The sequence below is a fragment of the Macrobrachium nipponense genome, chromosome 28, assembly GCF_015104395.2.
Source record: "Macrobrachium nipponense isolate FS-2020 chromosome 28, ASM1510439v2, whole genome shotgun sequence".
Lineage (NCBI taxonomy): Eukaryota > Metazoa > Arthropoda > Malacostraca > Decapoda > Palaemonidae > Macrobrachium > Macrobrachium nipponense.
This window is the reverse complement of record NC_087217.1, coordinates 30,366,639-30,382,342: the sequence shown is the minus strand read 5'-3', so window position 1 is coordinate 30,382,342 and position 15,704 is coordinate 30,366,639. Positions and strand designations below refer to the sequence as shown.

Sequence of the window (15,704 nt, the reverse complement as noted above, 5' to 3'; positions counted from 1 at the left end):
ATCAAGGGAACAGTGATATATGAGGAACGACACAATACACGAAAAATTATGACAGAATATAAGTAACTCATAATGTTGACTATGTTAACTTTGAAATCTGACAAAATTAATGAACATATAATAATCGACCCCCTAGTACTAAGAGTTTGACACAATATAGAAAATTGATGATATGTGTAAGATCCAAGACTGGACTAATCCCTATCCGGAGACTTTTTAACTCTTTCCTTTCGGAGACTGAAAGAACGAATAGCAGATTGTGGTTGTACTTAATACATATAACAAAGAATAATAGTATAGCATGAGATAGAGCTAATTCGAAAGCTATTAATATGCTACTAGAATCAACAATTCAAACAATAATCACCTGCACAGAAGGACAATACATTTAGACCTAGTTATTTGTGACGAGGTGAATATGTTAACAGAAATAATAGTTATATAATGCGAGTATTTTAGACCATAATGTCTAGAATTAACAGTCCATTCCAAAGCAAGTGGAAACAGAGAGTAGCAATGAATAAAAAGTGGTAATGGATATGGAAGATAGAACTTCTCCCGCACAGTGTTCCCCCGTATTTGCGGGGATGTGTACCAGACCCCGTGAATAGTTAAAACCCGCGAATAGTTAAACCACATTAAAAATTCTTATAACTGCTTCTTGAACGTTCAGTATACAAATGTCTATAACCTTTAATATACATCCTACTTCAAAATATACTAAAATTACTACCCTATTACTGTATTATCTTTTGAGGTTATATTTTAATATCATTTGCAAGTCGTCTTAAAAATTTTACATTGGAAAATATATACCTACAAGCCAATAACGAGACTAGGAGGAAGTGACCAGTGAATGGCACCATCATATTCTGACCATCAAGAGTTAGACAATCTATGAATTATTTCTGAACAGAGAAATAATATGAGAGAGTAGAGAGAGATAGAGGAAGAGAGATAGAGAGAGAGAGAGAGAAGAGAATAACTCTAAACTCCGACTCCTCCCCTCCGCCATACGTTATCAACTGTCTATACTACCCTTTTCCCACCTTCTCCACGTGGATGAAAAGACTGGGGATCGCTTTTTTTTTAATTAATCTTGTTAATCTTTGAAAAATTATTATAAAGGTACATCATTTATTTTATCTACAAAGTCAAATAAACATCCATTAGTAACGAAGGAGAGAGAGAGAGAGAGAGGAAGAGTAAGAAAGAGAGAGAGAGGAGAGGAGAGAGAGAATGTATTGTTCTGTTTAATCTCACGAAACTAATATTATTTGTAAACTAGTGCTGATTTATTATTTTACATTAAATGTAGTATGTCCTTAAAGATACACTTATACATACATTTCCTCCCAAACGAGGCAGAGTTACCACTAAGACACACTATCTCCGTGTGGCAAAGAGAAGAGGAAGAGAGAGGGGGTGAGGTTATCCTGATTTAAAAAGACTGAAATTGATAGAATTAATTGTACTTTCTATAAAATACTATAACTTATGGATTGTGAATTAATTATATTACTATTTATTTATATGCAAATATTAATACATCACATGACCATAGAAATTCTCAGCTCAGTAAAGAGAAGAGAGAAAAAAAAATACATGTCATCGAGAGGGCAACAGTTTTTTGACCCAGCCAACTCTGCTTGGCTCCTGGAAATCAAGAACGATGGGTAAAATGCTTTTCTTTCAATTCTTACAATATTTTGACATTTATAACTAAATCGTGCTAATTCACTTTAGTATTTTCTTTAGATGAATTTATATTATTGCTTGTTTACTTAATATTGATTTTTGAAATTAGTAATCATCATCCAAAAAATATGCATCTCTCTTAAGAGAGACGAGAGAGAGAGTAGTATTGTAGCATTTGTAACATATTTCACATATAATTTTTTGTAATTATCAATTATTATTATTATTATTTATTATTAGTTTAGTATTATTATTATTATTATCATATGAAAAGATATAAACTATTATACATACGTGTACCCGAAAAGTCTCTCATCTCAGTAGAGAGAGAGAGAGAGAGAGAGAGAAGAGAGAGAGAGAGGAGAGAGAGAGAGAGAGAGAGAGAGAGAGATAGAGAGACCTGGAGTTTGAAAGAAAGATGCTGAAGACTGGGATTTCCTTCATTCTTACATACTTTTGAATTTATAAACGAAAATCTACTATTCATTATATTTTCTTTCTTGAAGTAATTGCCTCTTTTACTTAATATTAATATATTAAAAAATTATAAATCTATTATCACACAAAAAGCATACATCCCGTACGAGAGAGAGAGAGAGAAATTATTAGTTATATGTGATATCATGTATCTTATTAACTTTATAATACAGTATTTGATCATATTAATATTTTACAAATCGGTAAATCGTTTTTGTATCATGAGATGTATTTAGTCTGAAAAATAACATCAAATACACTATTAATTGATTATTTATCGTATGAAAATCCCGCAATCATCGAATTCCCGAGATATGTAGATTATGGTCCAAAAAAAATCCACGAATCAGTGAGTGCGAATCCGGGAGAACGCGAATCGGGGGGCCCACATGTAAAGATTATAGAAATGTCAGAATAAATTGAATGATAAACAGATGGAAACCTTTTCGTAATGATGATATAAAGGAAATACGGAGATATTCTATAAAAAAATAGAGAAACAGTGGCTATATTATACCGGCAAAGAAAAGTAACATCAGTCATGCATACCAATGAGAACAGACAGGCATCTTGTTCCAGAAAATCGAAATAAAAAGTCTTTGGGGGCAAAGCAATAATGCTGGAAATGTGATTGCACTAAATTAGATAGGAATGGCCGACCAAAAGATTATACATCAAATAAAATGAAAAACGTGAACTTGCAAGAAAGACGCACTAGTAATATCAGCAAAACCCCCAACATTAACTCGTATACAAAAAAGATGAATAAAAGACGAATAGAAATAGGCCCTCTAAGAATGAAGGAGATTAAACGAATGAAAAAAAGGAATATTCAACATATTGGCAGAATGATATAAGAGAGAATTCACCCTAGAATGGTAATGAGTATTATATAGAAGGTAAGGATGAAAATATTTTAGCAGACATAGATATTAATGAAGCTGATATTGGTGCAGCTATTCAATGAATTAAACTGAGCTGCATCAGCAGGGCCTGATATGTGTTCCTGCTATTTGTTAAAGAACGTATTCATTTCTATCCAAAGCCCTTGCAGTCATTAAAACAAAGTGTAGATAACAGGCAGGATTTTATGACACAAATTAGCATATATTACCCGTACTTTCAAAAGGGGGTCAAAATTAGAAGGCCAAGTATTATAGAGCTGTGAGTCTAAACATCCACAATATGAGTGTAGGAAGGGTAAATGAAGAAAAATCTTATGAAAATTTAATAAAAAATAATTTGGAGTTTATATAGAACAATTGATTTTGTACCCGGAAAAAGCACCCAAACCATCTGTTTAGTCCACCGTGAGAACATATACAAAAATATGAAGCATGAATGAAACAGATGTGTTTATCTAGACCTTGCAAAAGTTTTGTACGTAGGTAGATCATAAGTATATTACAAAGAAATGAGAAAACATAATATATTGGTAAAGATAGGAAGATGGTATAAAAGAAGTATTACCACAGAACACAGATATGTTGTTGATTGCAAACGCTGAGAAACGTATGAAGCAGGTATATCGGTGTGCCACAGTACGTTGTTAGCTTCTTACTGCCTTGTTATATGATTGCAGACATAGACATAATGATTAAGGACTCGGTAGTGCAGTAGTTTCGCCGATACTTAAGAATAAGTAAGAAATTACTTGTGATGAAGCAGAGGAACGTGCTACACAAAGAGACCATAAACAAAGTAATATGATTGAGAGGTCAATAGATGGTATTTAACTCTGTAAATTTTTGATCATAAATTGAGACAGAGAAGGAAAGCTACATGCATATTATGGGACCTCAAAATGAACAATCACCATACAGGCAGCAGTTAGACCTTGGTGTGATATGAATAGAACATGTTTTATGCAATGATCACATCGCAAATTCTTTGGCAAATGTAAGGCAAAATGGGAATGTTGTTACGTCACTTCAAACAAAAAAAGCGGAACACCATGATTATGCTTTATAAAAAATAATGTTCGTATCCACTTGGAATATTGCAATATGATATAGTACCTCACGAACTATCAAAACGGACATGCACAATAGATAGTGTACACAGTCCTTTTACAGCTAGAATAGAAGAAGTTAAGATCTACTACTGGGAAGACTACAATCCTTTTAAATTATTATGTCCTATAGAAAGGAAAAGAGACATTCTACGCTGATATTCAGGCATAAAAACATATGAGGATAACCGAACACTCATGGAGCTAAAAATATCAGAAGAGCAGCAGAGGTCATTAATAGTGCCCAAAACTATACCCAGGAAAAATAAGAAAAGCACACAGGACATTAATCCCTACTCACGCACCGACAATTCGCATCTATCATGCGTTTGCCACCTCATCTGAGGAATAGATGCAGGAATTAGCGATAGAGGTGTTTAAGAATAGCTTGACCAATATCTAAGCTCATCCCAGACCATCCAATATTGGAGATGCAATATACCGGAAGATGTACTAGCAACTCTCTGGTAAGACATCAGACTATCCTCACACTGAGGGACCTGGGGCAACCCAAACAGATGTAAGGTCTGTAGAGATCCTCATCATGTAACGTAATTTTTGGCCCCCCCCTGTATAGCAAGAAAAGATAAAGGAAGGAAAATACATCTTCAAGAATACTGCAATTAAGGCAGTCGTGCCCGTATTGAGGCGCCTGTTCTCGCGGATTTGTTCTTGAACGATCGGCATTTTGGGGAGCCAACACGCGCCTAGTGTCGGGAGAAACGTAGCGAAATAGGATGCACTATTCCGTCGAGTGCTGTACAAATAAGACGGACGAAGTAGGAGAAAGGCAGAGATTGATCAGTTAGGTCCCATAGAGTAAGAGAGCTCATTAGTCACTGATTAAGAGATCATCAGTAAAGAACCCAGATCGATTATCAGTTGAGAGATCAGCAGCAGAGATCTCAAAGAGTGAGATAGAGAAGAAGGACAAAGGATCAGAGGAAAAGTCGCTCGAGAGTTGGTTGATCTGGTCAAGTCGTCTTCAGGAGTGGCGACCGAGTTATGTCGACATTTGACAAGACTTCGAGAAAACGTTCTGCTAGAGGTTTTTGGGGAGTTTCCTGCCCTTCGAGTAATCAAGAAATAGCATTATTTTCTGCAATAACGAGTCAAGAACAGACGTCGGCCATCGCAGTTCTCCTTTTGTGAAGCCATCGTTTCGAACGCAAACTGCCAGCAATACTATTTGGAATTGCCTCACTGTTCCCCTAGTGTTTCACGCATTGTAAGATTTTTAACATTTTATTAAATAAGGAGATACACATTCATTTATGCATTTATCTTTGTTAGTAACTTGTAAATAAACCTTTGGTTCTCTTAGTGTTTCTTTCTATATTCGTATCCCCATTGCCTGTTGGTGTTGAATTTCTTTTTGTTTATTCCATATCGAACCTGAAGCGGACCTCTCTCTCATGGGCCTAACAACAGTGCTCTCTCTCTCTCTCTCTCTTCTTCTCTCTCCTCTCTCTTCTCCTCAATCTCTCATTCTCTACTCTCATCTCTCCTCTCTCTCTCTCTCTCGTCTCTCTCCTCCTGGGTAAGAGAGATATTTTTATGCCTATTGTACATATAGGTTTTATAGATAACATTCGATGTTCTTCTATTATTTTTTTTCTCATTTCCCTTTTAATTGCAAGATTTATGCAGAGCAATGTGGTGGTAGTAACCTAACTCTCAGTTTCATCTTGACATTGACAGCAAAAGGAAAAAATTGTTACCCACTGGATGGTCAAGCACTGATGTTGCCCACTCAAGTGTTAACAAAATTTCTCTCTCTCTCTCTCTCTCTCCCTCTCCTCTCTCTCTCTCTCTCTCTCTCTCCTCTCTCCTTCTCCTCTCTATCTGCTCTCTCTCTCTCTCTCTGTAAATCATTTTTAGTATAAAAATCTGTATTTATCATATAGTCATAACCTATGAAACACAGTAATTAGTGGAAAAAATCGTGTTTTGCTCTATCAAAAAACGTGAATTGGTGATAGATATGGCTGTTCGCCAAAATCCACAACACAATTGGAAGTGCAAAAAGTGGGGTGCACTGTAACTGCGTGGAATTTACCTATGGTGAAAATTTCCTTGGTGGGTTTTTTTTGTGGTGGAATTTACCTAGAACCCAGTTCATTGAGTGAGGGATATTCCCCCCACTCCACCTTAGTCACTAGAGTACCTTGTTACCAGTTTCACAATTAGTTTCCAGTGGCATGAAAGATCCTCGTATTCACAAGGACTAAGTTTGTATACTTGGAGAAATATAAATTTTAAATTTGTTTTATTGATGGTTTTTTTATTGTATATTTTCATATTGACTACAATCTGGTTTCATTTTTATTGTAGCATGATGTCCTATGATAAGCAGATGTTGGTTGCTTGTGGTAGTTGTATTGCAGAACATATTCTTTTAATGACCTAGGTTCAGTGAGTGATAATTCTTTTTCCCCCCCCCCCCCCCCCCCCCCCCCCCACCCCCTGCTTTTTTGTTGTTTTGGTACTTGGCCTATTCAAGTTTTAACAAACCACCGTCCCAAGCAAAAACTTGTTTACTTAAGGCGCTGAACTCGACCTGACACGAGAGTTACAAAGGAAATTGTAGCCATAGCTGAGAAATCTATCCAAAATGACCTAATCAACTCACTACTAATCCGTGGCACATTGGGTAAATACAAATTTTCACGGTGTTTTATAAATAGTAAGATATTAGCAACTGTTTGCTGCTCCATTCATTTGGCTGGGTAAAGGAAGAGGTCATGGATAAATTTGTCTCTGTAATTATCATTTTCCACATGCCTGTGTCTTTTTCAGTCAATTTTTTTTTTATGAAAGATGACATTTTTATTCATATTACTAGATAAGCTTTATTGGAATGCATCCTTCTCATTACTGACTTTCATTGCTATTGGAGAGACCATGTGCAGTCGCTACTTTCACTTTGTTTTTAATGTGTTCTTCAGCATTTTTGTTCAATTAGAAATTTTATTTGTCACACTACAAAAAGATCAATCAATCACAGCCCACCTCTTTGGTTTTAGTATATACCGCATTCATGCAGCCCTTAGTATGCGTTGGTACGTTAATGGCCTTCAGTTTATGCATTTGTTCATATATTCATAAACTGGGATTTTAACCCTCCATATGTTTAAACACTGTTTGTCTGGTTATATTGATCGGGATTTTCACAGAGGAAAATCTATTTCTGGCGCTCAGCCCGTGTCGTTCATGAATATCCTTTTTAGTTGCATATTTCCTAAGGTAAATACATGCTACATTAACCAGAGAAAAAACCAAAATGGATGTCAGAGCATTCTGACCTCGCGTCACCCTAGAAAAAGGGGTGTCGTAATGGGTTTCGGGCGGTGAAACCACTACCATGGTCCTCTGGTCATTAGATCCCTTCTTCACAAAATCCCCCTGCTAGAGGAGAGCCGTTTACAACAGCCAGCATCAAGCAACTACTACTACTAGCGCTGGCGCGCTCCACCCAAAGTGAACAGAGCCCACAGGATCGCGCTCTAGCGCATCCTTTCTGTTAGCAGAATCCCGCACACACGTTTTTACTTGCTTCTTGTTCCTTCCGTCTTGCTTATCTTTCGAGATGGTCCTTCAGCTAATTGCAGCACTAAGTTGAAGTAACTCCTTGCCTAAGTGTTTCACATAATTTTAGCCAGTTAGGGCCCGTTTTTAAATACAAATTAAACAAAAACCGCTTTCATTTAGTTTTTTTTGACGGTGCCCTCTACGCATGGCTACAGTGCTCGCCTCGTTAATTCTATTCAGCTCCTTCGTCTCCCATAACCGTTGTATCTATTTCTGTGCGTATTTATTTTGTGCAGATTTGCTATTCTATATTATGGAGATCTAGCTCGATTGAGCTTTTGCTTGTTACCTTAGACTCAGTGTTCATGCATGATGTGCCTTTAGTCTATGTCTGTTTAAGGCAGGTAGAGACATACTCCTTCTCTTTTAGTCCTACCACCCTGGCCATCGCCCTCCTTCTTACGTACCGGCAGAGCCGCTCCCGAATAGTAAGGCGCCCTCCCTCCCCAAGTCGTTGGCTAGCTTCTCTAGGACATTTTTTTTCCCATTTCTTTTTGATTCCCTTCCTTTCTATTATAAATTTTTATTCTTATATTACATTGCATCTTTTAACGGTTAGAGATAGCCTAGGCTAGCTCTTAAGCCTAGGCTATCCGTCACGTGGCCCACCATTTCACGGTGGACCAGCGATCGCCCTGATCACCGGCTCATTCCACCCTTCCCTGCCGCCCTTTCCGCTACGGGTGAGGGGAGGCATGTACCCGCGCTCGCCTCCATCTTGCCATGGCAACACCGGGCTCACCGCCTCCTCCTCTCTTCTCGGAGAGGATCCGAGGAGTCTCGAGTTGGGGGGTACCCTTGGATGACTGTCTCGTCATACTGTTCTTCACCCTGGTTCACGGGGATGTCTGGTGCTCTCGGGTTGGGCTGGCCACCTGGCTCGAGTCGTGCTCTGACCCCCCTAGGGTCCCTTATCGCTCTCTCTCCTACGCCCGGCACCCCATTTTACCCACCCGCGCCAGCGGTGTGCTCCGCTGGTTCTGCCACTCCATCATCGGGGGGTGACGGAGAAGAGCTCCGCTACATGCTTCTATTTTTTATTTATCTTGCTATTTTAACTTTACTTTTGTTTATATATTGTGTTTATGCTGAAAAATTCCGCTACCGGCGGAGCGCCCGCTCACCAACCGGGTTCTCCTCCTGCTGCGAGTTTTTTCTACTCGGAGCTATGCCCCGCTGTTTCTATTTTTATTCGCACGTAATGGGTTAACTCCTTTCTTGTTCCTCCCCAGCCAAGATTCTTGTACCCCCCCGGCGATAAAACTGGTGCTAATTTGGTGAAACGGCCTTACTTCCGCGTGCCGGATTTTTCTAACCAGGCTACCCCTAATCTACGGGACTCTCACCACTCACAGGAGCAGGTTACACTATATTCCACTCCGCTATGCGAGTGTTATATCTCTTAAACAGGCTAGTCCCTGTTACCAGTGTTTCATACTCGTGTATCTGTCCCACTTACAGGCTACTCAACTTCCAGGCGTCCGGCGTTACGCCGTCTACAGGACCCCTGTGGACACGAGCTCTGCAGACCCCCGCCGTCTGCGCTCATCCGCTATGGGGACATAGCGGTAATGGCTCATGAAACATGCTCTATTTGCTATGACCACCTTTGCGAGCAATTTTTCCTCCTCGGTGGTAAGTTTGTACCGGAATCGTATTTGCTATATAATTTGGACCATATAATGTACTCTATAAGAGATGCTATACATTTTTGAACGACAGGCCGGCCCTCGGTTAGCGACAGGGGGTCCGTTTTTCGTGGCCACCGGCGCCAAGCGATTTTCGACGCTGATCGAATTTAAAGCCTACTGCGCCGCACCTTCTTTGAACTCCTAGACCAGTCAGAGTCGCCGTAAATCCCACACGGCGCAATAGTAAAATTATACTTATGCAGTATAGTACTATAGATTTACTGTACATACATGTGGTTGCCTAGAGTACTGTAAAGATATAAGAAGTTTATACTTGTAGCGGTAGCTGTAGTGTTCGGTTACGATCATTAGTCTTACGTAGTTCATTTAGGAGAGAGTCAAATTATACAATGCCTAACTTTAATTCCATCTTCTAGTTACATAGTTCATACAGCAAAAGAAGAATGATGAAAGTATGGTTTTAACGTTATACTCGTTGCGTGAACGTGTACAGCCATGAACAACCGAGCCGGAAAGACTTTTTTGTTTTTTTTTTTTTCTAAGTACAACCGAACTGGAAAACATCGGTTTGGATTGTTTTTCGATCATCGTACTACAGTGCAACATGCCGTTTTTGTTATTAATGGGTGTTATGTATGAATAAACTGAGGATTCTTAATGTAATAACTTTATTCGCGAGAGATCAAGATCACTATGAATTAAAGATCAATCGGAAATTATACCGTTAAATTTAAACTAGTTATAACTGAGCTGAGAAAACTGTTCACGCTGCTGCTAATGACTATTCTCGTACATCGGCGACAAGGATAAAACTGCAGGGAAACTCTCCATCACCACAACTGAGATAAATTGCGATAAAATTCATTTTAATCAAAACTACTGTGCTTGAAAGAACCATTTTACTGTTGGTTTCACCCGATATAAGAGAACTAACGTAAATAAGTCGTATTACGTGATATAATCCATTGGGGGCACCCTCATCCTCCGTTATCCACGGGGATAAGCCTAAAACACCCCTGATAAGTAAAATACCCGTTTAATCCTGATGGACCCCCCTGCTCAAAATGCTAAAACTGCCTACTTTAATAGTTAACCCACCCAAGACAACTATTCCAATGTTTATACTGCCTACTTTAGTCAACATCCAAATATTTTTCATAAGTCACTAAACTAAATAATTCAAGACAGTTTTAAAGTTATTGACAACATTAGCCTTAAAAATAAATGTAGTAGCCTATGATGTACTAGTACTGTAATAGGTATGTAGCCTACTAGCCTAGGGATTAACAGCTAGAAGCCTACATACGCATGTGGGCCTCTTTTTTTTTTTTTACAAGGAAGAGAGGATGGTGGTAAGAAGAACTATCAAAATAACGTAAATAATATGGTTACTCACCAACATCTATGTTGATAACAGATGGCGACGATTTTGCCAGTGCAATCCAGTAATATATAACGATAATGCTACAACAGTATGCAGCGAACATCTCTTCCCTTGTCACACACGTTATACTAAGTATTTCGAACTTAAAACGCTTCATCTGACCGTTAATACGTCTTTCCCATAAGAGTAAAAGAATCAGGGCTTGTGATGCCACATAATTAACCATCGTTTATATGGTACAATTTAAAGAAACGCGCGCGCACACCAACATTTCATAACAACACCAACAACGTTTGTAGGCCAGTGTTAGCCAAACTGGGTGGCACTTTCTTGCTAGATTTTGGTTCCATAAAAAAGCTAAAAAAAATCGCATACCGTATAGACTCAAATAACGTGCAATCTCCCTATCGTGCATACCCCCTATTTTTTCACCAATAAACAGTGGTTTTGTGTTTGGTCTGTACTCAGGTACAGCAAGTTCATAAGGTTGGTGGTTTAAGCTGCCTAATGGCCGAGTTCATTCAGATAGTGTGCTGGATGCTAGTCAATTAACGGTAGTTTCTTATTAATCTCGGAATTGGAATAGAAAATTCTCAATTAAAAAAATCCAAAAAAGAGATAGAATAATTGTACAAATAACTACGCGTGGAGTCCTCTCTCTCTCCTCGCTCTCGCCTCTCTCTCTCTCTCTCTCCTTCTCATCTCGTCTCTCAGCTGCTATCTCTCTCTCATCTTCTCTCTCTCTCTCATCTCTCTCTCTCTCTCAGGAATAAATACTACGTACTGTAATTGCAGTAAATTGTGTAGACATTGTGTGCGTGTTGTAAAAATGTCAGTACCACACTTTCCGTGTGTCGGTTTTTCGGAATTTTTCAATTTTGGAAATGTGAGGTCAGATGCATAATCAACAAACACCCACTACTGCAGCAAAAAACATTTTTCCCCTTTGTTTTCATTATTGTTATTTATTATTAACAGTTTTTATTTACATAAATATTAATATAATACTGTTAAATGAATTGAATTAATTAGATCACTATATAAAATAGTGGACATTAATCCATAATGTTCACTACTAGGGTATTATTTTCAAAAAAAACATTCCGTAAAACACAAAAATATATGTAAATAACAATCAACATATATAAGGTTTTGCAGTCCCTTGTGATTTTAACAATAAGTATGACATATATAATATCTTTTACGCATTTATCGATCTTGAAGTTGAAGAGTTCGTAAAGATTCGGAGGAGCGGAAAAGATTTGTCACTTTGTGATTACGTAATCGCTAAACACCATGTGTAATTTTTCATACCACTATATTGATGACGCATCGCTACGACACACTGGTGTTTTTTCATACCACTATACGTTAAAGTTTAAAACATGACATAGATCGACTTTGCGACTTCGTTCACTTTGATATTTTTAATGATACAATAACTATCATTTGTCTACTAAAACCATCTTCACATAAGTAATTTTCGTCAGATATTTTTTGTTGATCAAAGCTAGCTTATACAGTAAAAGGTGCTTTATAATTTAGTCATCTTAGATTACATATGCACCCAAACTCCATTGTGGGGAAATTTCTACTGTTTCCCTCGGATATTGATACTTTAGCATCTTCAAACTACTTTAAATATATAGTGCTAAATGTACTATCTATACATATTTCATCGATAGTACAAATACTACATACGTTTATATACACATACTTTTATATACAAAGTTACAGTTATAATACACATCTTTTTATATAACAAGTTAATAATATTGAAATAGTGATCAGACGACAGCTGTCGCTGATGGCTACGTACGTACTACTTGGAGATAAAACAACAAAATTTCTGTTGTTGTTAGTTGCCGGGATAGATTACCTTTTCAGAGATTAAAAAGCTGAATTTTAGTTTTGAGGTATGTCCACCGCGATTATTTATTATTGTTTTCACGAAGAATAATTATATACAGAAAAATTATTGAGTATTTTTGCCGTCCATTCAAAATCACGACATGGTAACGTTCACAAACCCAGTGCCATCCATGGCTATGTCCTATAAATAGAACAGAAGCAAGGCAGTCCATTGGATACCATATCATCCATGGCTTACCAACCAACCATCAGGAGTTCGTTTTATACTACTCTGTAATTTCTTAGAAATAGAACGTTTTACACACAACGAAGCTAACGATGAGTATGATTGTTTTTGCCGTACATTACGTAGTTTTTAGTTTTTTTATTAGAATAGTTTACTGATTCTCATAATAATAGCAATGATTCCTTCTCATTACTTTGATGCAAAATAGGCTTGAAGATTCTTCCGCAAAAAGAGAGAAAAAAAAATTCCTTACAGAAGATTATTCTATTTACTAACGCGGTTGACTATACCTTCAAAACAAAGATTCAGACTCTTTAATCTCTGTAAAAATGTTAATCGATCCCGGCGACTAACACAACCAAGTATTGTTTGTTTTATCTTCCAGTAGATACGTACTTCATCCGGTGCACGCTGTCGTCGATCACTACTCATATTTGATTAATTTTGATTATATCAAGTACGTTATATAACGGTTACTTTGGATATAAATATGTGTATCTACTGTATGTATATTTGTATACTATGTAAATATTATAGCCTAGTATTTATTCATATATAATTAAAGTGTTTGAGGATGCTAAAGTATTCAATATCCCAGGAAACAGTAGTAAATTTCCCACAATGAGTTTTGGGTACTATGTATATGGTGGACTTAAATTATAAAAGCGCCTTTATGTATAGCTAGCTTTTGTAAACACACATAGCTTACGAAAAATTACTATGTGAAGATGGTTTTAGTAGACAATGATAGTTATTGTATCGTTAAATTCAAGTGAACGAATTCGCAAAAGTCGATTCTATGTCCTGTTTTTCCTAAACGCGTTGACTTTAAACCTCTTAAGCGTCACACCGTAATAATACGTTAAACGCGCGATCTAGCTCGTATCCCCTTCAACGGTAAGATTACGTTCAAACTTTGATCTGCGCTTGTCAAGCCGTGTCAAGCCCCCCGTAATAATACGTTTCTCGTATATGAAAGTGTAGGAACATCATTTGTAACACTGCGCAGCACCGGGGAACTTCTTTCAGCCTGCCAACGCTTTTCTGGGTCGCTTCTCGAAAAAACTGCCTGTCCCTGTTTGGTTTCTTTCAGTACGCTTCGGAGCGATTTCTCGAACAATTGAATTTCGCGTCTTTCACAATGAATTCCCAAAAGAGCGCGTATTCTTTCGGTGAGATCATTCAATATACTATATGAGGAGTCTGATATTTGTATACCTAATTTGTGATTGATAGCTCTAGTTCTGAATCCTCCAGTGATGATACAAAATTTTCTTCCAATAGGTCGGAGTGAAGATGAATTTTCTTTTGCCGAGTGACTGGACTCCGTAGAGAAGAGAGAGACGAGAGAGATAGAGAGAAGACGAGAGAGAGAGAATTTTCCTACATTAATTACATATGAATAATAAACTAATAATCAATCATAACTTGAAACTTCATTCAGTGCTATGATCGCTGATTACAAAAAGCGTGACTGTACTTAGCAGCGAGCTCATTCCGGGATGCGCTTACAGGTTAATAGATAGAAGTTTATTTGGTTTTTATCACTGGGCACAACCCATAACAATGCTATTGTATGTATGATAATTCTAACTATTATTCACTACGCAAAATAACTATGATATTTTGATTATCTAGAAATTAATGTGCGTATATTCCAAACATGTATTCCTACGTAGCATGAATAGTACTATAAAAAATTTCGAAACGATATCTTGCTGTGACGCACATATTTGATTTTCATATACGTACGTACATGTTGTCAGCTGGCTGCTCCGCATAAAATTAAAATTGATTTCCTGCTATGGAATTACTCCACGGAATAGCCTTTTTATTATGAAGATACCACTATGCATTATACGGTAAAAAATGCTTTGTGTATTTCGTTTAAACGCTCGTCGCCGAATACAAACGCAATACTTACGATATCTATGACAAATAGCGTTTGTAGGACTTCATTGTTAAGAGAAGTTTATAAACCGAATACTGCGCAAAAATAATAATGAAGTGTCGAATTAATTTTAGCCTTAATGTTATTACTACTGTATTACACTACCACTATTTAAAATTTTTCTAAGTTATCAAAACAAAACTGTCGCTTTGGAACGCAACCGCATACATAAACCATTTTCGTAACGTAAGAGGTATATCTTACATTTTGTGGCTGCCAACTCCCGATAAGTTTGAAGTTCAATGATGTGGAATTATTCTTCGATAGTCTTTATTATGAAGATTGACTATAATTGAATGTAAGAATGGTTTTATTACTTTATTGTCATTAATATCATAAGGTGATGTTTGTGTACGTGGTGGTTATCGCACTGCCACTACGCTTAGCCTCCCATGAACTTCGTACATAAACCCTTGAATAGCTATTTATTTCGAAGATAGGAACAATAATATATTAGGTGAGCATGAGTTTTAATTACCTTTATTGTCAGTTATATCATTATATTAGTCTTTAAATGAATGTTGTAGTTATCGGACCACGGCCGAGGGTTAGCCCTACCGAAAAAACATCGCATACGCAACACAAACAACCCGTGATTCAACGATTCATACCAGTGATGTAACATGAGAAACGTCCAAGAAAAAACCGTGATTACTGGATCCGGTGATACTGATCCTTGAATAAGCGATGCCCCACTGTAAGAATTATTGCGAACCGGAATCAACGTAATTTTTTACGCATCAACATGACACATGCCGCAACGTATCTTTTAAAACGAAAAAATAGTATTCACCTTCACAACGAGACATATTCCTAAAATTTCCACCTAAAAACACGCTGTA

At 37.3% G+C, this 15,704-nt stretch overlaps 1 protein-coding gene across 1 annotated transcript in view; it reads left to right on the top strand.

Annotated features, from left to right (window-relative positions):
- Positions 1-15,704, top strand: part of LOC135201144 (small glutamine-rich tetratricopeptide repeat-containing protein alpha-like) — a 132,822-nt gene that overhangs the window by 57,272 nt on the left and 59,846 nt on the right. Inside the window, exon 5 of the mRNA XM_064230023.1 lies at positions 6,675-6,732. Coding sequence (XP_064086093.1) covers positions 6,675-6,732 — 58 coding nt within the window. The remainder of the gene's footprint in view (positions 1-6,674; positions 6,733-15,704) is intronic.